We start from the raw sequence: 24,658 nt of genomic DNA on the forward strand, positions 1-24,658 counted from the left end.
GCCCTGCAGATGGTGCTGGGCCCCCAGGAGCTCGTCTCTTGTCCACGTCAGGCCGTAGAATGCATTTTAGGAATGAGGACAGACAGAATGCATTTTAGGAATGAGGACAGACAGGACAGATCCCTCCCCAGGACGGTGGTGGAAATGAAACTCCCTGTAGGGGGTGGGAATGGGGGCTGGGCCGGGAGAAGGTTGACAAGGAAAGCAGAAGGAGCGAGCCCGGGGGAGGGGGGGACACTCCCCACACCCTCCCCCCGGCTTCTGGCTGGTAGGCCGCGTGCAGTTGTCCTGGAGGTGGAAGCTGCACAGAGTTGCCCTGGGGGAGCAGGGGGTAAGTAGCCCATCTGGGGGGTGAGAATTGGGTCAAGGGGAAGGAGGTAGAACAACGATGGAAGGAATTCAACTCGACCCAAGCTTGGCGATGTTGGAAGGGCAGCTGGAAAGGAGCCGAGGAGGAGGTACAAGAGAAGAAGACCAGAGAGAAGGCGTGAGGAGAGCAGGGGAGGGGAGGGGAGCGGACTAGAGAGAAGAGGCAGGGAAGAGGAAGGAGGGCAAAGGAAAGCAGAGGACCAGCCCTGGTCTGGCACGAAGGCCTGGGGGACGGGGCGGCCACGCAGGTGCTGCCCAGGAGCCTCCATCCCCAGGGGAGGCCTGAGGCTGGGGGACGGAGGGAGAAATGGGCTGATGGGACGTGCGGCTCCAGGGTGACCCCGGTCCTATGTCTCACAGGCTGGTTGTACCTCCAAACCTTGCCAGACCCCGTGTTTGAGGGCGACATCCTGACTCTGCAGTGTCAAGGATGGAAGAACACATCCCTGTCCCAGGTCCAGTTCTCCAAAGACAGGAAATTACTCCACGACCCGAAGGCCAAATGGTTTCTGCCCATGGGGACAGCAACACTGGAAAGCAGTGGCCAGTACAGCTGCACTGGGAAGGTGACCTTCATCCCGCACCTGGGCGCACAAAGGTCAGAGATGACCACGGTTCAAGTCCAAGGTGAGTCACCAGTTTCGGGGGGCTGGGGGGTGGTGGGAACTAAGGTGCTGCTCAGGGATCTGGTCTCTAGAGGTCAGCAGCCCTCCTTCTCGCTGCCCCTGATGCTGGGCGGACCACAGAGCCCTGAGATGTCCACCATGCTGTCCAAGTGCCCTGCCCCCGTGGGGTACATCCGGAGCCCAGGGAAGGAGGGGGATGCCCTGGGCCGCAGAAGCACCCTGAACCAGCCCGGCCACTCAGTCCCAGAGACCCTGGGCCAGACCCTTCCCTTCTGGGGACCAGATGCCCTATAAGGCCCTCTGGCTCTGGCTCAGGATTCCAGAGGGGCTAGGGTGTAGTCACGGGATGAGAGGTGGGTCCTGGGGGACAATGACGGTGTCTGTCATGGGGCACAGGGCTGTGGCCTGGGATGTGCCCTAGCTTAGACCCCCGCCTCTGGGATCTCAGGGTTCAGGAGTCGCCCCTGAGCCTGGGCCTGCTTCTCCCCAGAGCTGTTCCCGCCTCCAGTGCTGAGCTCTGTCCCTTCTCCCGAGCTCCGTGAGGGGAGCCCGCTGACCCTGAGATGCCAGACGGAGCTACACCCCCAGAGGTCGGCCTCGGGGCTCCTCTTCTCCTTCCACAAAGATGGCCGCACCTTGCAGAACTGGGGCCCCCACTCAGAGCTCTGCCTCCCAGAAGCCGGGTGGGAGGCTCTGGGCTTTACTGGTGCCAGGCCACCCCTGAGGGTAGCAGGGTCCAGAAACAGAGCCCCCAGCTGAAGGTGAGGGTGCAAGGTAAGTGGGGAAGAAGGGGAGACACTCCCCAGGGATATAGGCTTCAGGTAATGGGACCCCTGGGCCTGTGGGGAGGGGTCCCCAGGGGAGGAGGGGCCAGGAGCCTGGGTGGTGTAGGTGAGCCTCCCGCCCCACGTGCTGCCCCAGGTCCTGTGTCCCAGCCTCTGCTCACCCTGAGACCCAGGTCCACTGGCCTTGCTGTGGGGGATGTGGTGGAGCTCCTCTGTGAGACCCAGAATGGCTCCCCTCCAATCCTGTACTCATTCTACCTGACGAGAAGATCCTGGGGAACCACTGTGCTCCCCATGGAAGAGCCGCCTCCTTCCCCTTCACTGTGACATCAGAACAGGATGCTGGTAGCTACTCCTGCCAGGCCGAGAACAATGTCTCCAAAGAGACAAGTGAGCCCAAGACACTGTCCCTGGCTGGTACGTCTTGTCCCCCACATGGGCTCTGAGCCCCAGCAAGCTGGCAGGGGTCAGGTCTCACCCCTCTGTGTATCCCCCACCCGTACCTTGCACTGCATGAGTGAGATGGACCCTGCTTGGGCTATCTGCCCACTGAACCTGGAGGGAAGGCATGAGATCCATAGGGGGCGGGGGTATTGTACATGGTCATCAGTGGTGTTGCCCATCCATGCTGGTATCCTCTGGACCATCCCTGATTCCATCTACAAGGCTCCTTTAGGGAACCACACGGTTCCCCCTGATGCCAGCCATTCTGCCTCCTCTGTGCCCGTCTGGGGTACATTTCTGAATTTCATCCTCAACGCTCATGGTCACCCCTACTTCACCCCCTAGGTCCTCAGGGCTTGCCTACCCTCACCAGCAGCCCCTGGCTGGTTCCTTGTCTATCTGCGAGCCTGCTTGGTGTGCTGGTCATCGCCACTGCACTTGAGGCTTACTTCAGACCCTGGAGAAAAACTGGTCAGTGCACTTTTTGACTTTCTTAGTGGCCGAATCCCTATGCCAGGCACTGCCCAGCCTTTGGAGAGCCAGCATCTGAGGGGACCAGCTGCTCCTCTTCAGGGTCTGGGTGGGAGGAGGGACTTCTCTTTACACGTCACACAAAGGAGCCCATGGAGGGATACTTCCAGCTTCCAAAACACACACACACACACACACTGTCTCATATGCCCATAGTCGCCCAGAGATGTGCACAAACACACAACCACACACTTGGGCCTAAAAAGAGGCACAAACAGAGGAATTCTTACCAGCCAAACTCAATGCACATCAGAGTCCTTCGTGTTTGAAAGACAATCTGGCTGATGAATATGCCAAGAAAACCCCAGGCCGCCAACACTCTGTCAGACCAGAGCTCTGCTAAGCAGAGGAGAAAGAAGGAATGGGAACCCCAGTGAGCATCTGCGTGCTCATGAGCACACACCCATCTTGTCCAGTGCTGGGCCTGAGGGAGTGCTCAGTGGAGGTTCACTCATCAGAAAGGAAACATGGCGGAGATGACCAAGCAATGGCCTGCTCCCAACACTGTCTCCTAATTCTGTGACCTTGGGCCCGTTCACTCTAGGAGTCATCAAGTATCTCCCACTTGGGGTTATTGTGAGGGTTTCAGCTAAGGAGATGACATCTACCTGATACCTAACATGTTGGGCTGGCATCTGCTGGGGTCTCGGTACATTCTCCCTCTAGTCTATGCAGATTCCAGACCCTCCTCCTCTCCCGTCCGGTCACGACGATGAAGCAGGAATGGGGGCTCTCACTGCAATCACCTTGGGTGGCTCCACACTTACTCCTATTCTAACCCTTCTTCACCTCAGACCACACTTAAGGGAAGGGCTTCCCATGCCAAAGCTTTTTGGTACCAGTTTATTCCTAGTCCTTCAAACCCACCTACAGAGACTCAAATCAGCCCCACCTCCTCCCCCCACCCCAGGGGGGAGAGGAATAAGAATAAGATATCATCATAAATAAGAATATTATTCTTGTTTTCCACTTGCCAAGGGAAAAATTGATTGCTCTCACAGACCACCAAAGCTAGGTTTTCTAATTCAAGTTGGCACCTCCGTCTGTTAAAGAATTTGTGGTGAGTTTTTCGGGAGCTGAGCCAGACTACTCTGTGAGAAAGCCCACCCAGTCATGCAATCAGAGTGTTCCTCCCTGAGCGCCAGCCAGGATACCTGAAAGGGCCTCTCCCCAGCCCTGGACCCACTCCCCTGCCTTACCAACACCCCAGCTAGGGCTTGGGCCAGCCTCCAACTTCCTCTCCCTTTTTAGCAGTCTTTGTCCAACAAATCTTCCCTCTAGTCTTTCATGGGGTTCCATGCAGGCTACCTTGCTTTAAGTAACCTGTACGGTAGGAGAAAGGTGGAGGCTGGTCCAGAGCTAGATGGGAAGGCAGCTGGAGTAGCAGACCGGGAACTGAAGATGTGTGACTCCTAGCATCCCTGCATCTACAGTAAAGCTTCCTTCTAACGGCCCAGCCATTTACCTGGCCTCAGTAACATGGGCCCTCACTTCTGGGTCAGAGCATTCAAGACAAAGCAACACAGCACAGCTGTCTCCCTCCCAGCCCCCGACAAGATGGCGGAGGAGCAGCCACTGGTGAAGGACCCTCAAGAGGAAGAAGCCTCTCACGGGGAACAAAAGAACACCCCTCTTCACGTGGAGGCCCTGCCGCTGAGCAGCCCACACGCCCCCCACCCAACCACCACTGCCAACCTGGGAACAGCTGGGCTCCATTGTATTAAGGAACCTGTCTCTCGGGAAAATAGGGCTCCTGGTGGCGGTCTTGGTCCTCTTATCTCAGAAACTCAGAGGTGCAAAACCTTGAGAATGTCACACAGGCCTAATTCCAAAACTTCACAAGAAAAACAGTAGATCAACAGCTTCGTTCCTCACACCCAGCTCTGGAAGACTCTTAACCATCCCCGGATAGCACGTCCACTCCCTCAACAAACAAAAAACGTGCCACCACCAAAGGTACTCGACAGCTGTATCTCTGAAGGCAATTTGCAAACCATTTTGGCCAGCGGTGTCACTGGCCCTATGTTAGTCATGCAAGGGGCCCGCTTCCCAAGTAGGTGTGCCCACTGCGGTTTGCTTAACAGTGTTCACACCCTGCATAAAACAGAGGTCCATCAAATTCCCGGAGCTCTTCAGTGAATGGAGACTCAAAAACACAGCCCTGACGAATGAGCCCTAGGGGATATTTAATAACTGGGAGCTTCTTGGAGTCTCCATAAATGCATTCTTGGTTTTATAGGAAGCACCGTTTCCACCAATCCTGCCAGTGATTCTGGTGCCTCCTTGCTATCAGAGATAATAAACATTTCTTGGGCACCAGGCATGAACCAAGTGTTCTAAAATCCATGTGACCCAATCCCTATCCTAGGAGATAAATTTTAAAGTTCTGGGAGCACCTGCTTTCACAGAGGCAGCATGCTAGTGGAGAAAAAGCACATAAACCTGGATTAAAAGTCTGTCCCTACCACTTACCTTGTGTGACCTTGGAGAAGTCCCCTCTCCCAGCCTCAGACACCTCATCTACATATGATACTATGGTGTCATAGTATCAACCTTTGCAAGATGATCGCAAAGAATATCAGACACCAAAGAGTTAGGAAGGGAGGCTTTTTTTGCCATCCAGCTATGTGCTGGTCGCTGGGTTAGGCACTGAGCTGTGAAGTAGACATTGTATTTGAATTCCCTGGCCCAGTGTCTGGCACATAGTGTGTGGCCAAAGTTATTAGCTTTTCCTTTTTCTGAAATGCAGCCTGACTGGTGAATCTGGGCCCTCTCCATGCAGGAGTGTGACCCCTCCTTTCTGACCCTGCTTCTCCTAGTTTGTGATTCCCATGGGGCCATTCTACCCTCTAGGGTATTTTTCAAAGGAAACATCCTGTAAAAATTAACCGTGTCTAGACTTGTGAATTAGCCCTCATAAACAAACCAGCCTCAGACCTCCAGCAGCCTCCACTGACTTTCTTTCTCTCAGACTCTTTACCCCCACTGCCCAGCCTGCTCTCTGAAGGATGCCTTTGTATTTCCTAGGGCCCCTCCCAACCCAGGATCCGCCCCCAGCCCCAGGTGGAGAGCAGCACCCACTGTATGGCAATGGTAAGGACTTGCAGCAGGACCATGCGTGGCCTGTCGCTGAAGACCGAGAAAGGAGTCTGAGGGGGAACGAAGAGAAGGAAGCCCTGTGAGCTCCAAGTCTTGGGAACCAGTCATTGGGAAAGGAAGTAGATGGCTTCTGGGGAGAGTGTGAGGGGCCAGTATTCTGAAGCTGGTGGAGGGACAGGGAAGTAGGAGGGAAGGCCGGCCTCCAGAGGGAGGGGAAGGAGGGTTTAGACCAACGGTTGGCAAACTCTGGCCCATGGGCCAAATCTAGTCCACCAAGTACTTTTGTAAAGAACATTATATATGTATTGTGTATGGCTGTTTTCGCGCTACAGAGCTGAGACCGTATGGCCAGCAAAGCCTAAAATATTGACTCTTTTTTTATAGAAGAAGTTTGCCAACCCCTAGTTTAAACAAAGTCAGGGCTGGTGAAGCTGCTAGAATCTGCTATGGGGGCAGGCAGCTTCCACCAAGATGGATATCCCACAGTAATGACTGCCTCCCACTCCCAGTTACCACCATGACAGAGCCCCTGATTGGCTTCCCTCCAGAGGTGTCTTCAGGACACTGATGTCTTGAGGTGGGAGAGCAGGTGGGTCCTATTCAAGCCTCATTCCTTTTTTCAGTCACTTGGCCGAATGACAATGAGGAAGATGATATTTACTCTTCAGTGAATGTAGTCCCAAAGGAGAGTGAAGGTGAGTGATCTCGAACTAAACTTGACATGTTTGCTAATGTAAAAGGGAAGTTTGGGGCCTGGCTTGAGGTAGTTGACTACCATTAACATTACCATTTTACCACAACAACTATTGTTATCATCTCTCTGACCACCACCACCTCCACCACCACCACCACCACCAACAACAACAACAACATCAACAACACCAGTACCACCAATACCAACACCAACACCAACACCAACAACAACAACAACAACAACAACAACATCAACACCAATACCACCAATACCAACACCAACAACACCACCACCACCACCACCTCCACCACCACCACCAACACCACCAACACCACCAACACCAACACCACCAACACCGATACCACCAATACCAACACCAACACCAACAACAACAACACCACCAATACCACTATCTCCACCATAATGACTATCTTCAACATCATCTCCACCACACCACCACTGCTGCCACCCTACCCAGAGAGTTTTTTTGCCTTTTTCTGAGCGCTGTGGAGGAACAAAGAAAAGAGAGAAAGGAATGATGCAGTTTGTCTTTGTCCCACAGTAGAAGTCTCAGCAGGACAGTCCCAGCTCTGAGAGGAGCCAAGAAGACCATGAGCTCCAACCACAGATACCAGAATCAGATGGCAGGGACAGGGAAAGGCTAGTCCTCTCTCCCACAGAGACGGGTCAACCTGGCGACGTGGGAAGAGTATGAGTTTCTGAGTCAGTCAGACCTGAGTTGAAAACCTGACTCTATATACCCACTGAGCGACTGGGCAAGTTATTTAAGCTCTCTGAGCCTAATCTATAAAGTGGAGATAATGCCTACTTTGCAAGACTATCATAAGTCACTAGGGATAGAACATAGGTTCTAGACACCTTAAAGATTGTCTGGTGTGTCATAGGTGTTCACAAACAGGAAGCTTTTTGTTTTTGTTTTGCTGAGATTTCTATTCCTGGTCTGTAAGATGGGTTTGAACCAGCCTGGGGTTTCTGCCATGAAGGGCAGTACGGGAAGTGGACAAACAGCGAGTCTCCTGAGCTCAGGGCCACTTTCCCCAGGACCCAAGCATTGGTGGGCAGGTAGGAAAACACATCCAGGCACGGTTCCTTCCAGAGGAAAGTTACAATGAGAAAAAAAAAGAAGCCAACTCTAAATATGTGGTTTTCCTGGACAAAATAAGGAAATGTGGCTGTTTTAATCCTACCACGGCAACAAGGCAAAGGCATGATTCGGGGCGAGACAGCCTGCTCCCAGCTCCTGCTTGCAAGACGCAGGCTTTCGCTGAGGGGAGGGCAAGGGGGTCTGAAACCCAAAGGCAGGAGAGGCCATTGTGTTCCAAGATGCACAGGAAGGGGATGCTGGATCTGTTATCCTTGGGAGAATGCTTCACGTTTGCAAAGATTTGATATTTGCCTACAGTTGCCCTTCTTATGGATATGACCCTCGGGAGTATTAGCCGCTCTGAGCCTCCGTTTTCTCATCCCAATTTGAGAAGGAATTAGTCGTCCCTACTTGGCAGGACTGGTGTGAGACTAATATAATAAATACAATCCTTGCACCTGAAGGACTGCCCGGTGCATGGTAGCTGTCTGATGTCTTGGACACGTTCGCTTCTCTTGCTTCTCACTGTCATCCCTGTGAGGCAGTCACCGTTACCACCGCCTCCTTTCTCCCTGGCTGGGGAAGCTGAGGTCCCAGGGCTAAAAGGCTGGCCTGCAGCTGGGCTGTGGTTGAGCTGCGCAGACCCAGGCCTCCTGGTTCCTGGGCCCACCTGTGTTCAGATGGCCGGTGAGCGTCCTGAGAAGTGAAGGGGGAACAGTGCTCCCTGGGCTGGGGGAGGGGGGATAGCAGGTGCACGGGTGAGCCAGACAGCCTGACCCGAGTGCTTCTCTTTCCCCCACAGCCGGGCCTGCTGAGTCAGCCTCGGGGGCCTGGGTGAGTTGGACCCCTGCTCTTCCCGCCCCCTCTGTGTTGCATCTGCCTCCTCATCCTGACCTGACTCTCCCACAGGACACTTCTGTCATCTACACCGAGGTGAAACACTCGAAACTTGGTGAGGTTCCAGCCAGGGGATCGAATACAAGAAGCAGGACCCACAGAGTCCCCTTGGTAACTTTGAGGAGGTGTTGGGGCATCCCCCCAACACCACCCACCTGAGGCCTCCAGTGCTCCCCAGGAGGCCAGCAGAGACCCCAGTCCCTTCTGCAGGTCCCCAATCCCTGAGCCCAGCAGTGAGGGAGCCCGGCGTCCCGGCCAGGGTTCCGAGGAGACTCGAGGAACACCTAAATGATCTCTGGGCTGCCCTCTGAGTGGAAGAACAGGAACACGTGGGCAGGGGCATCCCCGTTCACACATGAGTTCCAAGCAGTGGACCGGACACGGAAGCCACAGATGTTTTCTTGCACATGAGTGGAAGGGTTGGAGTGCCTTCTCTCCAACATTTGTAAGGACTTTCTAAGGTGGCCCTCAGTCCCCGTGCATGGGCTTGGCCTCTCCCTGAAGGAGAGAGCTAGCCCCTGGGCAGCTCCGGTAGAGCATTTCCAGCTTCCAAGCTGCCGCTGAGGCCGCTGAGTGACCACAGGGCTAAGGACCTCTCAGTGGCTCGGGCAGACCAAGAACTGGGGGGAAAGGCCTGGCCCAGATAATAGCACAGAATTCTCAACCCCAGAGCCAGAGCCCCCCTCCCAGGCACTGAGAGCCCGGCCTTCTATGCAACCCATTTCTGCTCAGACCCCTTCCGGCGACCAGGTTACCAAAGTTGCTGGAACTGAGGCTTGCCCAAAAACCCCATTTGTAGAGTATATCAGAAGACTTGGTTACCCATCATGTGTTTACCAAGATAACACGCTTGTAGAATCTATTTGTTCATAGAAGCATATCAGTTTGTTTCATACTATTCACCAATGCTGATCACTCATAGTGCCTCAAGGTTGGTTTGGTTTGGTTTGTTGAGTCCATACTCCTTGATGCTGAGGGTTTAGTCCTAGTAACTACGAGGATTAGTTCTCCCTGCTCTGCCTCCCAGCCCTGGTTCCCTGAAGGCCCCTGCTCCTGAATCACAGAGTGAGGTCCCAGTCACGCTGCTGGACGTCACCAACCCCACCCACCTGTCCTGGGAAGAGGCCCACGTCCTGCCCACCCAGAGCTCCCGCCCAAGTGCCACTGAGCTGCCCACAGCCAGCATTCATCCTTGAGCTTAATAGAAATGCATTCACTCAGACTCAGACCCAGACCTGCTGAATCCTGATCTGCATTTAAGTAAGATCTGTAAGCTGTTGGTATGCACTTAAAGTTTAGAAAGCCTGGTCTGCCTCCAAAAGACACTTCATGGGAATACCTCCGTCCACTCGCCTTTGGGAACATCACTGGATAGGACAGAGGGCCCAGAGAACTGCTAAGACAACCCTTGCTAGCATTTCCCGGCTTCCCCGGGGCCTTCTCTCCTCAGGGCCATCCCCCACCTGACCTTCCTCTTCCCCAGCCTCTTCGGCTTCCTCCCCATCTCTCTCATCACTGGTCCAGTCCGTGTCCAGAAGACATCAGGGCCCCTCCCCTTCACTTCTTCATCTGCCAGGCTGGAAAGCACATGCCAGGTCATCTAGAAGCTCAGGGTCCTTGCTGGTCAATCAGGAAGCACCTGCAGAAGCCAAGCCTTGCCACGCCCTCTATAAACAGTCTGGCCCCTTGTAAAGAGTCAAGTCAAAGACAGGACAACTCATGAAGGAGACACTGATGATGGGGAGCGGGAAGGAGCTGGCGCTGCCAGTCGTCCCCATGGACCAGCTCCTCCCTGAGCATTCACACCACCCGCCCCCTGCCCCACACCAGTGACACTGGAGCCTGTCTGTGGATGGTGTTTACCAGTGCAGGGCAGGATAAGTGGAACGGTGAAAAGCAAGAACTTAGAAACTTTTATAGCAATCTGACAGAGTAATACAATCATAAAAAATAGGGCTTATATTTTGGATGTCTCTTTTATTTCTTTTTTTAGTAAATTGCTTTTATCGTATTCTACGGAAGTATAAGTCCGCAATGGATTCAAAATAAAGAGAAACATTTCCTTTGACACAGGTGAGAAGCCCTATCCTACACACACAGACTCACACTCACACTCGCACTCGCACACACACATGCGCGCACACACACACACACGCACACCTGCGGCTCTTCTCTCCTGCACTTTGCTCCTTCCCCAGAATCCCTCCCCACCCCCACTTCTATTTGCACAGCAGAAAATATCCCTCCCCATTAGTTTAGAGAAGAATGAGCTGGGATTTTTAAAAATGAACAATTGCTAAGAAAACTGAAGAAAAAGAAAATCCCCGAAAAGCACATAGAGAAAGCAGAGCTTCAGAGGAGACCCCAGACTCTCCCTGGCTGGACCAACAGCAGCACAGGTGGCCCCCAGGCTCCCTGCCAGTGCTCAGAGCAGGAACCCGCTGCTGGTCCTGGAGGACGCTGGTGGCGAGGAGAATGGGACTCTCCCGGGCCTCCAGGGACAGACCCTGCAGACGCCAAGGAAGTCTGCAGAACGGCCCGCAAGGCTCTGCACTGTTAGTTTTCTCTCCAAGTCAGAGCGCAATGCAGACACTCCTTAGGATGGGGTCCAGCCCGGGGCCCGGGGACATAGGGACCAGGGCTCTGTGGGGTCACATCACCTCCTGGGTAAAAGCAGGGAGGAAAGGGCTCCGTGCGCGGTTGAGAGCTGAGGCCGCGTGCGGCTGTCCCTCCGGGGAGAGGGAGTGGGAACGGGGCCTCGCGGCTGCCCTCTGCTGACCCCCTTGGGTCTGACCATCCGTAGGACAGCCGCATCCGAAGGTGCCACTGGACGCCCATCCTTGCTTTATATGTGGCTCAACATTTTAGAGACAAACACTAAAAATGGAGCGTGACCCTTCCCTGAGCCAGGCAGCTTACAGAAACTGGGATTGCTTTCAATTCCAGGTTTATTTTAGATTTGGCTATAAAATAAGGTCTTTGACATTTTTACCTAAACCAGCATCTGCTAAGTAGCTCTGCGTCCTTCGTGTTTGTATGGGACCGCGATGACAGGAACGACAGATGGGGCGCACAGGTCAGGGAAGACCCAGGCCTTTTCATCCAATACCGGGATGCTTCATGCCCCAAACACAGGTTCCCATCCAGGCCCGCACTGCTAAAAGGAGCTGCGGCCGGCAGGGCCTAGGGCGGTCTGCGTGCCTGCGTCCTCAGCGCGCGTCCCGCTGCACCGTCCTCAGAGGGGTCCGTCTGTCAAGCCCTTTGAAAGATCAGCCTACGTCGTCCTACTTGTCTGGGAATTCTTTCTGCCTGGGGTACAGATCGGCGTCATGGGCACCAGCACGAGCCCTGCACTCGCGGGCTTCCCATGCTGAGTGCTCGCTACACCTGCTCACCGCGGGAAGGTGCACAGGATGGGGATCCAGCAAATGCTGGCTGAGTGAGTGAGTGAGATTCCAGTTCCTTCCTGGCTACCTCCGCATGGTCATGGCTTTGTCTCTTTTTTATGCAGCCTGCCTTCAGCTCCCTGGGAAACCATGTCTTTGCCTCAAAAGCAGACCCTAAAAAGAAGAAGGCTCCGACCGTCCCACCCAGTTTCTACAGGGCTCTTTCTTCTCTCCTGCTTCCCCTCTCCTGCTGCGTGCACCTTGCTCTCACGCATCAAAGATCAAAGATTCCACTCAGTCTCCACGACCCCAGCAAAGCCAGAACGAGGGCGGGGCACGGCAGGTGCTGTAGGCACAAATATTAAAGAGGCCCTCATGCTCGGGGCCGTGGGTGCAGGCGTGAGAGTGTCATCTCAGGGGAGGTCAGGTACCCCACTTTCACACACGCAGGCACTGCCTCTGCTGCCCGAGCTGACTGATGGGGGGGGAGGGGCGGGGTTTGTGCACGGACTGCCCCACCCAGGGCAGCCTCTGGGCCCAGCCCGTGCCTGGTGGCATGGTGTCAGCGGACAGATCATGCAGGTAGGTGGTCCACTCTACACGAACCGAGGAGGTGAAGGTAGACATAAAGATGGGGCTTAGAGGGCGCCGGGGTGGCTCAGTCGTTAAGCATCTGCCTTCGGCTCAGGTCACGATCCCGGAGTCCTGGGATCGAGCCCCGCATCGGGCTCCCTGCTCAGCGAGGAGCCTGCTTCTCCCTCTCCCACTTCCCCTGCTTGTGTTCCCTCTCTCGCTGTGTCTCTCTCTTGTCAAATAAATAAATAAAATCTTAAAAAAAAAAAAAAAAAGATGGGGCTTAGATGGGGTTGTACCTGGCCTCTCAGCCCACATCCCACACCACCCTTCAGAGTTGCCCCCTTCCCTCCCAGAAAGTCCGCTGAACGCCCCTCCTTCCTGTCTGGAGCTCCCCCCACTTTCCTTCTCTCCCCCAAACACCTTCCCACTTTTTTCTCTCCTCCGTCTCTCTTCTAGTGTGGCCCTATTCTGTCCCCAGGCCAGTCCAAGAATCGAGGACAAGTGTGAGTGGGCAGGACACCTAGATTCCACTGGCCCCAAATGGGTCTGGGGCAGCCTGCGTGGCCACCGGGGACACCGCCCCCCACCCCTGCCCGCAGGGGAGGTGGGCTAGGGGAGAGGGGGAGAGGTGCGGATGGAGGTACAGCCAGCCCCGAGCCACAGCCACTCCCTGGCTCCCAGGAGGTTCCCGCAGCCCCTCTGCTCTCTTAATTAAGGAATGTGGGCGTGGTGCCTTTGAACTCCCAGCCCAGTGACTCCAGCACACTGTCGCGGGCTAATTAGCCTGGTCTGAACCAGTGGTCAGCAGTGGCGGGGAGCCTGCCTCTACAGACTTAACCCATCTGGAGCTTCCCCCGTTTGTCTCTCTCCAGTTGCCACACAGCCTGGAGTTCCTCCCTCTGGGGAGGTGGGACATCTGCTGACCCTCACCAACCTCCTCCTCCCCCTTCCTCAGCTTCCCTGAAATTCCCCTCTAGCAAAAGGGCATAGGGGGCGGAGTGGGGAGCCTGGGAAGAGGGCAACTCGGTTCCCGCTTGGATGGACCCCTACGTAGGTCCAGTCTGCTAAGAGGGAGCGTGACTGCCCACAGTCTGCTCTGTGGGAATTCCGAGTCTCTATCCCCCACGTTCCCGCAAGGGCCCAGCTCCTGCATCCCACACCCTCCCGGTCCCACACTGTCCACCTCTAGGTGGGCTTGGAGGGCTCCCCGGCTTGGGATGCCTGTCCTTGGCTATAGGCAGGGTGCAGACGTGTAGGGGCCAGTCTGGGACAGATGGAGGGGGCTGTTCACACCCGACCCCCCTTGCTCTGCGTTGACCTGCTCTCCTCTCTTCCCTCTCTGGCCACTTAGTAGCAACGGTTAAGATTTTTTTTGAATGCTGACTATGCGCCAGACCCCACCCTAAATAAACCCTTACACGCACCGCTCTTGCCTCACTGACTGTAATTATAGGGTTACACATCCCGTCTCCTCACCCAAACTGCAGCCTCCTTGAGGGCAGGGCCAAGCCTTTCATCTCTGTGTTCCCAGCCCCTGGCACGTAAGTAGATGCTCAATAAACCCCTGATGCAAGAAGGACGGAACTCACAGCGGAGTCATAAATGAGTCCCCTCCCTTGGCCTCTCTGCCGTAAGGCCAGGTGGCTCCCAAGTTCTGTCCCCTGACTCTGCTCTGTCCCTTCCTCTCTACTCTGGATATTTCCTTCCTATTCCAGTCAGGACCATCCCAACAGCTGCTACCCAGGCTTTCCTGCCTCTTCTTTCTCTGCCAACCTGCCCCACACGCTGTCCTTCCACCAGCCAGCTACCCTGGGCTTAGGACGGGCCACAACCCCTCCCTCCGAGCACACCTTCTCAGAGCCTTCCCTCGGCCCACCAGCTGCAAATCACCTGGAGCAGAGTGCTGGTCAAACTAGATTCCCGGGTCCTATCCCAGCCCCACTGAACCAGAGTTTCCAAGGCTTTGAGTCCAGCAAGGCCAAGAACTGCTGCCCCCAGAACAAAAGCCTAATCCCTAAGCCAGTGTTCAAGGCCTCTGTGATCTGACCCTCAAACTCCCTTTCCATTCCTACCACTGCAGCCCTAACAGGCTCCTCCCCTTGCTCCTTCATCATCCCGGGAGCCGACCTGGGACCCCCCCACCCCATCTGGCTCTACCCATTTGGCTCTACTTCATGCTCAGAGCCTGCCCCCAGCCTCTGGCTTTCCCCTTTTCTCTGCCTATCCAAATCATGCCTACCATCAAGGTGTAGCTCAAAGCCCACTTTTAGGGAAGTGTCCCCCACCCACATCCACAGATGTGGATCCCCACAGTCTCTGCAGCAAGAAGGCCCCGCTGCCCATCGCACAGAGCTCTGCCTGTCTGTAGTGGACCTTCGTTCTGGGCATTTCCTGTTTCTACACTTCGGCTGCAAGCCGCTGGAGGGCAGGAACCCTGTCCCAGAACCCTCCTGCTCTCCTGCCGCCATGCCTGCCCCACTCTTGGCCGAGTCCCAAGCTGAGGTCAGGAGTTCTGCGGGATGAGACACCATGAGCCCGGCGTGGCTCTCGGGGGTTCACTTCATCTTCCCACAGGGCCTCCCCTGACTCAAGAACCCGTGTAACTGGAAGTGAGAAGAGACTCGGAATGAGGAGGGGCAGCACTGGCAAAGTGGCCCAGGCTCCCCGGGGCGAGGCTCCGGTCCCAGCTCTCACTCGTGACCTCTGCAAGGTGCTAACCTTGCTCTGGGTTCAAATCAATAAGACCCTCGCAGAGAAGAGCTGTGAGCACGTCTAGAATTCATGCACTCATTTACAAATGTTTAGGAGACACCCACGGTGTGCCGAGCACCAAGGGGAGCACAGAAACGAGTAGGTGAAGACCTTGCCGGCAACCAGTCCGTGGAGACGAGAAAACCGTGGCAAGACAGTGTGCTGAGGGCAGAGAGCCCGCCAGCACTGGGCTCGGGACGGCTTGAGGGGGAGCCGGCCGGCTGCAGCGCGCCCAGTCCGGAGGGCCGATTGGAGCAGCGTGCCTGCCGCACAGCGCGTGGGGGTGCAGGGGGTGCTCCCCGGAGGTGCAGTCCTGCTTGGCATGGCCAGAGAGCGGACTGGGGAGGCCAGCTCGGACCAGCAGACTGGAGTCGAACTTAGGAGTGCCTTGTACACCAAGCTGAGCGTTTTGTCTCTTTTTCGAGGGCAGCAGGAGGTGCGGAAGAATTTTAGAGAAGTAACAAAGGGAATTGCAGTCTAGAGGGTTCTCCGTGGCTACAGCAGGAAGGGCAGCCAGCCGTGGGGCAGTGGGATACGGGGAAGGCTGACCGGTCCAACCGGAGGATGTGGGCTTGTGCTGGAGCACCTGCCTCTGGCGGATGGCACTGGCCCACCACGGGCACGTGAAAGAGGCTGACTTACAAGAATCCACTCCCGACAAAGCCCAGCCAGGCTGGGAGCCAACTTCTACTTTACTCTGGATATTTTCACTTTCGGGGCATCTTGTTCTGAGTCAAGATTCCTCCTTCTGAACATGGGACTTTCCAGAAGTACCACAGCCTCCTCCTGTGTATCAACTTGCCCCCAGATGTTCTGGATTTGGGTTGTTGAAGGAGTCTGCTGGCCTCTCTGGAGAACGATGGGCATGTGGTCCCTGTGGAGCCTGCTTCTCTGGGAAGGTAAGGGGGGCCGGTGTGTGGCCCGTCTTCAGAGAGCTGGAGGTCCCTCTGAAGGGCCCCTCGCTCGCCAGCCGCCTGGGCAGGGGCCCGCATCCCAAGGGAGAACCCAGGGGCTGAGGAGGGACAGGGAAGACTGAAGCAAGTTCTCAGGCAACCTTGAAAGCAGGACAGAGCCAAGCTCTGCGGGGTCCTTGGGAGGAAGGAGGTGGTAGCCGTAGCAGCGTCCCTGTCTATGACACACGAGCTGTTCCATGGCCCCGGGCAGTTACAAAGGCTGGTGGTACCCATGGTTTGGAAAAACAGGGTTGTGAGAAGGGTGAGGGAATTCTAGTCCAATCTGGGGAGAAGGAGGGCAGGGCGAGCAGGCTCGTACAAGGAAGGAGGCCTTTCCATCAGCCTGGGGGAAGCCGAGGCTGCTCCCTGCAGGTGTGTGTAAAGGAGGGGGATGTTGGGGAGGGTGGAGAGCGGGGAGCAAGCCAAACAGAGCACATGGACTTGGCATGTGGGAAGGGTGTGCTGTGGGAAGGGCGACACTTCCCTCCGTGGTGAGCAGGCAGCCCACATGCCAGGGGTCAGCCCTGCAAGGCCAGGGGGCAGGAGTCGGGGCCTGGCAAAGACGAAGCCACCTAGGTTCCCACCAGGAACTCAAAGGGACTTGGAGATGACTTTATCCAGTGTGCCCCTCCTGGGCTCCTGGCCTCGAGGGCTCCAAAGGCCTTGAGGACTCTAACCTGTCTAAACACGGGCAGGAAATCCCTCCCAAAGAAAAAGGAATCTGTGTGGTGCACAAATCTTTCAAGTCCCTGGACGTGGAAGGCAAAAAGGAATTTTTCTGAAGGCCCCTTAATGGTAAACCAGATGAGTACCACCGATTGGGTGCACCCTCTTGTTTTGGGGGTAAGACCACGGACGGGACCAGGGTGCTGTGCTGAAGTCACAGCATGGATTTGTGGCCGAGCTGGGGTAGGAGAGACCCGAGGGGCCTTGACTGGCATCCAGCGCCATCCTCTGTGTAGGCTGGGCCTCCACCCGCAGTAGCCTCTGCAGCAAGGCCTGATGATTAGGGCTGCAGAAGGCAGCGAGATGGGCAGGGGGCTGGCTGAGTGACCCCCCCTCCCAGAACAGGGCTCGTCAAGCCCACTCCCGGCGCTCGGGCATGTCCCAGACGGGCTATGCTGCTCTGTGTCCCTGAGCCCCACAGTGCCAGGTGCCAGGGGAGTCCTCGGGGCCTCCTTCCACTCAGTACAATGCGCTGAGCCTCTCCTCCATGCTCCTCCTAAATATAGCATGGGCGTGGGGGTACGAAGAACACAAGAGGAACTTGTGGTCTCGCGTGGCAGCCCCTGACTCATCCCCGGGCCATCCCGGCCGAGGAACAAAGCACCCCAGGCTGCTGGGCCACACGGAGAAACAGTGCGGACACCACCCGCCCCCCCGACAGAGGGGGAGGTCAGGGGAGGCAGTGGGTCTCCAAGGATGAGCAGCAATTAGCCAGCAAAGGAGTCAGGGCTCCCTCCCGCTAAGGTACCGCCCACAGCCCTCAAACTCAGCATCTCCCCACCTCCCAGCCTGCTTCTCCCCCGCTCCTCAGGATCACGGAGAATGGCACTCTGTGGGTCCCTGGTACCCTCGACGCCCTTCGCCTTCGCTCCCCAGACTGCACCTCGGACCCGACCGCACCTCGGACCCGACCCCACTGATTACACACCGGAGTCGCTCTCAACTCCTCCTTCTTCCCCCCCTCACTCTGCAGGCCTGGGCCCTGCCCACTCCAGTGCATCCCCCACACCCCTGCTGGCACGTCTTTCTAACCAGCATCTCATCCTCTTACTCTCTTACTGAACCCTGGGCGAGGCCTCCCAGAGCTCTAAGGGTAAAGCCCACGCGTGCTTTCAGGCGGCAGGACCGGGCTCCCACCAGCTCCACAGTACAGTTTCTTACTCTCCTGTAGAGAGTGACTTTCAGTTCAAAGAACCACGAGAACCACGCGCTCCCGCCCGCCCCCCAGGCCTCCGAACAGGAACGCCGTGTTCCCTCGCCCCTGCCACTTCCCCAGCCCTGCTCCACACAGCCCTCCTCCACCCGGCCTGGCCGATCCCCACTCTCCTTCTGCTCTCAGCTTAACCATTTCTGCCCGGATCCTCCCAAGGCCATCACCCTACCTGTGTTCTCCCAGGGTATCTTTTTCACCATCGTGGCACTTCACTTAATATGCTTCAATCACTTGCTTAGAGTCGGACTTCCTCTGTGAGCTCCCGAGCGCAGAGACAGGATTCTCTCCCTTAGGCTTTTATTCCCAGCCCCCCCCGCACAGTGCACCTTGCTCAGCGTGGGTGGAGGGAGTGTGGGGAGAGGGGCCCCAGCGCGCTTCGCAGCAGCTTAGCTGGATGCATAAGCGGTGGCGGGAGACGGGTGAGGAGCTTGGGGCCGGCAGTGATGGGGTTCTCTTCTTGCAGCACTGCTTCCCCCCAGAGCCTCCAGCGCCCAAGTGCACGGCCAGGTCGGGGGCTCTGTGTTGCTGGCGGCAGAGCGCCCTGCCGGCTTCCAAGTCCGAGAGGCCATCTGGAGATCTCTCTGGCCTTCGGAGGAGCTCCTGGCCACGTTTTTCCGGGGCTCCACAGAGACTCTGTACCGCTCCCGCTTCCTGGGCCGAGCCCAGCTCCACAGCAACCTCAGCCTGGAGCTCCAGCCTCTGGAGTCTGGAGACAGCGGCAACTTCTCTGTGCTGCTGGTGGACACGGGCGGTCGGGCCCGGACCCAGCTCCTGCAGCTCAAGGTGTACGGTGAGTGCGCCCCACACCGGCTCTCCGGCTGCCCACAAAGCACTGGAAAGGGGTCCTGTGTCCCAGGAGCTGGGGAGGACAGGGTTCCAGAGACCTCTGGCCTCTGACCTCGCAGCTGATTCGGGACACATCTGAGAAAGCTCCCCAGGTGCTCCCGGGCAGGTGCGCTCCTGTGTGAGGCAGCCCTGCTTTGCCGCCCCACAGTCCTTGCCTGAACTCCAGCGGGGTCTTTTCTGGGCTCGGTGGCCTTGGACACAATGCAAAGCCTCCCTAGCACTCACCTTTCTCATTTATAAAATGGGCATCATCAGTAATATTACACGTAGCTGCCCACAGAGGCAAGATACACTGCGTTTGGGAAAGCATCAGAGACAGAGGTCTGGCCTACACTCCAAAATTCTAAGATTATAAGATGTGCCATTATTTGACAAAACATTAACAAGGAAAAAAATATTGCCAATCAAACTATGACACAATTTTTTTATTAAAAATTGAAGTATAATTGAAGTATGGAATGTGGATTTCATCTTGTTTTAAAGAGTTCTTTTAGACGTATTTAGAGATTTTTAACTATATGACATTCATGGGTTCTCTCAATTATTCATTGTTGCAAAACAAACCACCCCAAAACTTACTGCCCGAAAACAGCCATTTTAATTCTCACCACCTGCGGGGTGGTGGGGCTCAGCTGGGCAGGTCTTCTGCTCCCTGTGGTTTGGCAGGATCATTCACACAGCCCCACTCGGCACCTCAGCTGGGGCGGCTGGCTTCACTGGGCACTGGCCCTTCTTTCCAGTAACTTCGCCTCCACCCCCTCTAGTCACCTCCTCCACCATCACCTCCACCACCACCACCACCACCTCCGCCATCACGTCCTCCACAATCACCACCTCCATCATCACCTCCACCACTACCTCCACCTCCACCATCACCCTCATCTCCTCCACCATCACTTCCACCACCACCTCTGCCATCACCTCCTCCACAATCACCACCTCCACCACCACATCCACCACCACCTCCACCATCACCTCCACTTCCTCCACCATCACTTCCACCTTCTCCACTGCCACTTCCATCTCCTCCACAACCTCCACCTTCTCGACAGTCACCACCTCCACCATCACCTCCACCACCTCTACCTCCTCCACCATGACCTCCACCACCACCACCTCTACCTCCTCCACCATAAGCTCCACCTTGTCCACCATCACCTCCACCACCACCTCCACCTCCTCCACCATCACCTCCTCAACCATTGTTGCCTCCACAATCACCTCTACCACCATCATCACCTCTATCTCCACCTCTACTGCCTCCCCCTCCACCATATTTCTGCTGATCTAGGGAAAAAAATAGCCTTTTAGCTCTCGTTCATCTGCCTAATGTCTTGGAAAAGGCATGTGAGGTACCTCAAATCACTATTTCAGTAAAACCTCAGAAATTTGATAGGGCAGTAGGGAGAAAAAGGTCCAATGTTAAGAATGAGAAGTAGGATTGACAGCTGGGAAGAGGAAGACAGTGAGGGAGAAAAAGGCAATAAATTGGGAAGGAGAGGGGACCTCCTACCACCACCACCAACCCAGGGACAGCCAGTCTGTGAGCCATTCGGGGTTCCAGTGCACCATTAGACATGTGTCCTGGATGCACGCAGCCCTGAACCGAGTTGCACAGCTTGGCAGGCAGAGTGCTGGCTGGATTTCAGCAGCCCTACCCTCACTGGTTGTCCCCTTAGCCCAGGGCCCTTGCACAGTGAATAACCTACACAACCATACAGGCAGCCCTGGAGCCTCTTCCTATTCTGAGTCTCAGCTGCTGCACATGTGAAATGAGGACATTGAAAGTGATAATGCACGCAGCACCCACACCACTAAGCTCTAAAATGCCTTGTTCTCAGCATCTGAATTACAGATTTTAAGGAAATTGCTGTTTTATTGCTTCCAAATACATAGCATGATTAGAACTAATTGCACAACGCTGCCAAGCAGCCGTCCTTGGGAGCTCTGCTTTGACAATAGATAAGAATGATTTGAATTAGCAGATCAGTTACTAGAAATGTCAATGGGTGTTTCTACTGTGCCTGATAGTGTTTGAAAGCAGCTTGTCCTCTTAAGTAGTGTAAATATCCCCCCCCCCACATCCACACACGGTAGTCTTTGTTTATACTATTAGCATGCCCAGCAAATCTTTCCTTTTCCATATCACAAATCCCACCAGACTGAGCTGGCATTAATGAGGTTTTAGTCTGCTTGACTCTGGAATGCTGTCAGAGACAGAGCCCTCCCGTTGTCACCAGAATGCTCTCCTGCTGGTCCCCATTGCCACAGAGACTCGGGATTGACTCATCAGCCTATACAAGAAAGGAGAGCCACTGCCTGGGATGCCGGGACTCCACTGTGTTCACCGGTCCAAGTGGCTGAGCACCTAGAGAGCTAGGTTATGAAGATAACAAAACAGAACCCCCACCCCCTGGTCTCCACGGGAGCTTGGACCCTTGTAATTATTTCCTTAATTATTCACTCACTTGTCAGTACCTGTCTTCACCAAACTATAAACTCTAATAGTCCAGAATGTGTTTGTTTTCTTGCCTGATTTAATAGGTGCCTATCACCTGTCTGACTGATATGTCATGAGGACAGTGCTATGACAAAGGACAGACAGGAGGAGTCTTCAGAGCCTACAGTATCAGGGAAGGCTTCATAATCAGAACAGTAAGCAATGTGCTCAGGCTGGGTCTTGAAGGGTTGGTAGGAGTTCCCCAGGAGGAAGAGAAGAAAAAGGCATACATGCACAGCTGGGCCATATGAAAGCATGCAGGATGTGGAAAAGCATGACATGCTTGGGAGAACCAGAAATTAATGAGGGTAGGTGAGTAAGACCAGCAGGAGGTTACAACTACAGAGGTTGACACCAACTATTTCATGAAGGATTTTGAATACCAGACTAAGGAATTCAGCTTCTGTCCTGTGGGCAATGGGAAACCAGACTAGGTTCTGGAGCAAGAGCGGGCTGGTCAGAGGTGACCTCTAACCCTGCATGGATCCCAGGGCTGGCACGGTATGCCCTGCCCAGCAACACTATAACCCATGCCCGCTCTACTGTTCTTGCCTAGATGCAGTGCCCAGACCCGTGGTACAAGTATTCATCGCTGTATCAGGGGACGCTCAGCCACCCAAGACCTGCCAGGTGTTCCTGTCCTGTCGGGCCCCCAACATCAGTGACATAACCTATAGCTGGCGACGGGAGGGGACCATTGACTTTGGTATTGAACCAAGCGGCCTGTTCACGGATGGACAGGTGCTGAGGGTTTCACTGGGACCAGGAGAGAAGAGTGTGGCGTATTCCTGCATTGTCTCTAACCCCGTCAGCTGGGACTTGGCCACCGTCACCCCTTGGGAGAGCTGCCATCGCAAGGCAGGTATGCCAAGGGCCAGGGGTCAGTGGTTGAGGGATTGTTAAGCGTCAAACCCCCCTCTGACTCTGCCGCCTGCATGTCCAGCCCCAGGAAAGTCCTCCTACAAAGATGTGCTGCTGGTGGTGGTCCCCATCTCCCTGCTCCTGACCCTGGCTGCTCTCCTCTCTGCCTGGCACTACTACTGCTCAGGTAGGAGTCCTGCAGGTGTCAGAGGTGTGTGGAGGAGGGGGATCTCCTGCGGAGGAGAGCAGGGTTGGACCTCCTCTCTTTTAGGCCTCTATGGTCTGCCCTCCTTACCTCTGCCACCTCACCTCCTGACTCATACTCTGGTCTCCAATCAGACTGAACCACGTGAAGCTTCATTTGCAGTTCTTCAAACGAACTCTTGTCTTATATAACTCTTCAGGCCTTTGCACGTGGGCCACTCTCCCTATCTGGACCACACTTCCCTTGGTTTCCCACCCAGTCCCCCTTCTTCATGTGACTATCTCCTCCACAATCTCCCAGGTGCACCTGCTCCAGGAAGCCTTGCTGATCTCCTCCCCTGGCCTGGGTGGGGTGGGTGTACTTCCTTTAATCTCCATTGCTTATCCTAGTCACGGCGCTCACTGCACCTACTCTCCCACTGAATTCTCGGCCCCTTAAAGGCAAAGACTGCCTTACCACCGGGCATCTACCAAGGGTTCCTGGAACAGCACTGGTATGGATAAAGGTTTGCTGAGTGGAAGTCTAGATGAATCCCAACCCCTTCTTGCCTAGCATTCCTAGGAAATGCTCTCTGAGGGAAGCACCTTTCTCGCTAGGGGCTGATAAGGCCTCCTTCTCAAGGAGAAGAGAGCAGGAGAAACTCAGAGATGTGGCTGGATTCTGGGCCATCCCTCTAGCTCAGCCCCTGCCTCGACGCCAGGATGCCCTGCCCCGATAGAAACACCCCACAGACCTGGGCTTTGTGGGGATGTCCACCCCAGGCTTTCTGGGATGGCTTCAGGTCTAGCCAAGGATGCTAAGATTCCAAACATCAGAGGAGTAACCTTTCTGATCTCTTTGCCAGGGAAAAAGCAGAAGGACATCTGTATTGACAGAGTGGCTCCAGAGACAGAGAACCCCCTTGTGTAGGGTCTGCCATGGAGGAGGATATAAACTGCTGCCTGGACCATCAGGAAGCCCACTGCCCAAGCACATGATGCTCTGGAACATAGTTGGTGTCTGGAAGCTACCAAGGCCCCCGTACTTCCCATGAGACTCCTGTCCCACCTCCAGGAGCAGCCTAGACAGCTGTTGTGCTGGGAGCCGCCAGACAGAAAACACTAGCAGTCTTCCACATCCCCCCCCGCCCCCCGCTCCTGGCTCTGCTTGGGGCAAGATAACAGACCATCCCCTCAAAGATGCTGGAAGTTCTCCAGGACCCACAGGGACTTTGATGGTCCAGGGCATTCACCAACCCCACCACCCCCACCACTGCTCATGAAGTATTGTTGTAGACAGAATCTGTCTCCTCCAAGTCCATTGGTTGAAGTCCTAACCCCCAATATCTCAGAATATGACTGTATTTGGAAAAAGGACTTCAAAGAGAAAATTAAAATTACATGAGGTCATTGGGATGGGCCCTAATCCCATATGACTTGTGTCCTTATAAAAGAGGGAGAGACACCAGGGATTCACCCACAGAGAAAAGGTCATGGAAGGACACAGAGAGAAAGAAGACATCTACAAGCCAAGGAGAGAGGCCTCAGAAGAAACTAAACCTGCTGACACCTCGGTCTTGTGCTTTTAGCATCCAAGACTATGAGAAAATAAATTTCTCTTGTTTAAGCCACTCATTCTCTGGTGTCTTGTTATGGCAGCCCTAGCAGACCAATGCAAATATCAACTAACTGGCACCAAAGGATTGCCTCCAGTCTGGGTCCCAGAATGTAAAAGACATTAGACATTTGAACTAACAGAGAAACTCTGAATCACCCACTTCCAGCTCTGGCCCCAGCCCAGCCCCTGTAGTTTGAGACCCTGATGTTTCCTGATGTCCGAGGCATTATCATAAGAAAAGATCTAGAAATAGATGAAGGTGAGAGATGGGGGACAGGGGATTCTCCTTCCAGCGTGAAGGACTGTCAGGTCATCTGAGTTCATGGCTGGCTGGGTCAAAACAGAGGGAGTGTGGTGGGGGAGAAGGGAATGGGGAGGATCCGAGTGGTGGCCTTGGGCCACAACACATGGGACCTTGTGGTCTTCAGAACACATGTGCCTGGGGTTAGGGTAGCCAGGAGCACCCCTGTATGTTTGGGAGTCAGATTCTTCCCA

The 24,658-nt window shown here is 55.2% G+C and overlaps 2 protein-coding genes across 3 annotated transcripts; both read left to right on the plus strand.

The window, feature by feature from the left end:
- Positions 1 to 421: 421 nt before the first annotated feature.
- Positions 422 to 9,746, plus strand: FCRL6 (Fc receptor like 6). The gene is given in 11 exon segments (XM_021681835.1): positions 422 to 458; positions 730 to 996; positions 1,486 to 1,668; positions 1,671 to 1,769; positions 1,917 to 2,036; positions 2,039 to 2,197; positions 2,570 to 2,695; positions 5,783 to 5,848; positions 6,478 to 6,549; positions 8,456 to 8,487; positions 9,615 to 9,746. Coding segments are annotated over 11 exon segments (1,293 nt in total).
- A 6,376-nt stretch (positions 9,747 to 16,122) lies between these two features.
- On the plus strand, positions 16,123 to 23,476 carry SLAMF8 (SLAM family member 8). Of its 2 annotated transcripts, XM_021681921.1 has the most exons (5): positions 16,123 to 16,162; positions 18,619 to 18,945; positions 22,058 to 22,363; positions 22,445 to 22,549; positions 23,412 to 23,476. In XM_021681921.1, exons 1-5 carry the CDS (start codon positions 16,123 to 16,125, stop codon positions 23,474 to 23,476), a joined length of 843 nt encoding a protein of 280 aa, XP_021537596.1. The 2 variants fall into 2 exon arrangements, with proteins under 2 accessions (XP_021537596.1, XP_021537597.1); XM_021681922.1 differs by lacking the exon at positions 18,619 to 18,945.
- Positions 23,477 to 24,658: the final 1,182 nt, after the last annotated feature.

This window comes from Neomonachus schauinslandi, chromosome 6 (genome assembly GCF_002201575.2).
Source record: "Neomonachus schauinslandi chromosome 6, ASM220157v2, whole genome shotgun sequence".
Taxonomy (NCBI): domain Eukaryota; kingdom Metazoa; phylum Chordata; class Mammalia; order Carnivora; family Phocidae; genus Neomonachus; species Neomonachus schauinslandi.

Coding starts and splice junctions, on each gene's coding strand:
- SLAMF8 (XM_021681921.1), top strand. CDS start 16,123: ATGGGCATGTGGTCCCTGTGGAGCCTGCTTCTCTGGGAAG. Junction 16,163..18,618: donor GAGCCTGCTTCTCTGGGAAG/GTAAGGGGGGCC, acceptor CTCTTCTTGCAG/CACTGCTTCCCCCCAGAGCC. Junction 22,364..22,444: donor GAGCTGCCATCGCAAGGCAG/GTATGCCAAGGG, acceptor CTGCATGTCCAG/CCCCAGGAAAGTCCTCCTAC.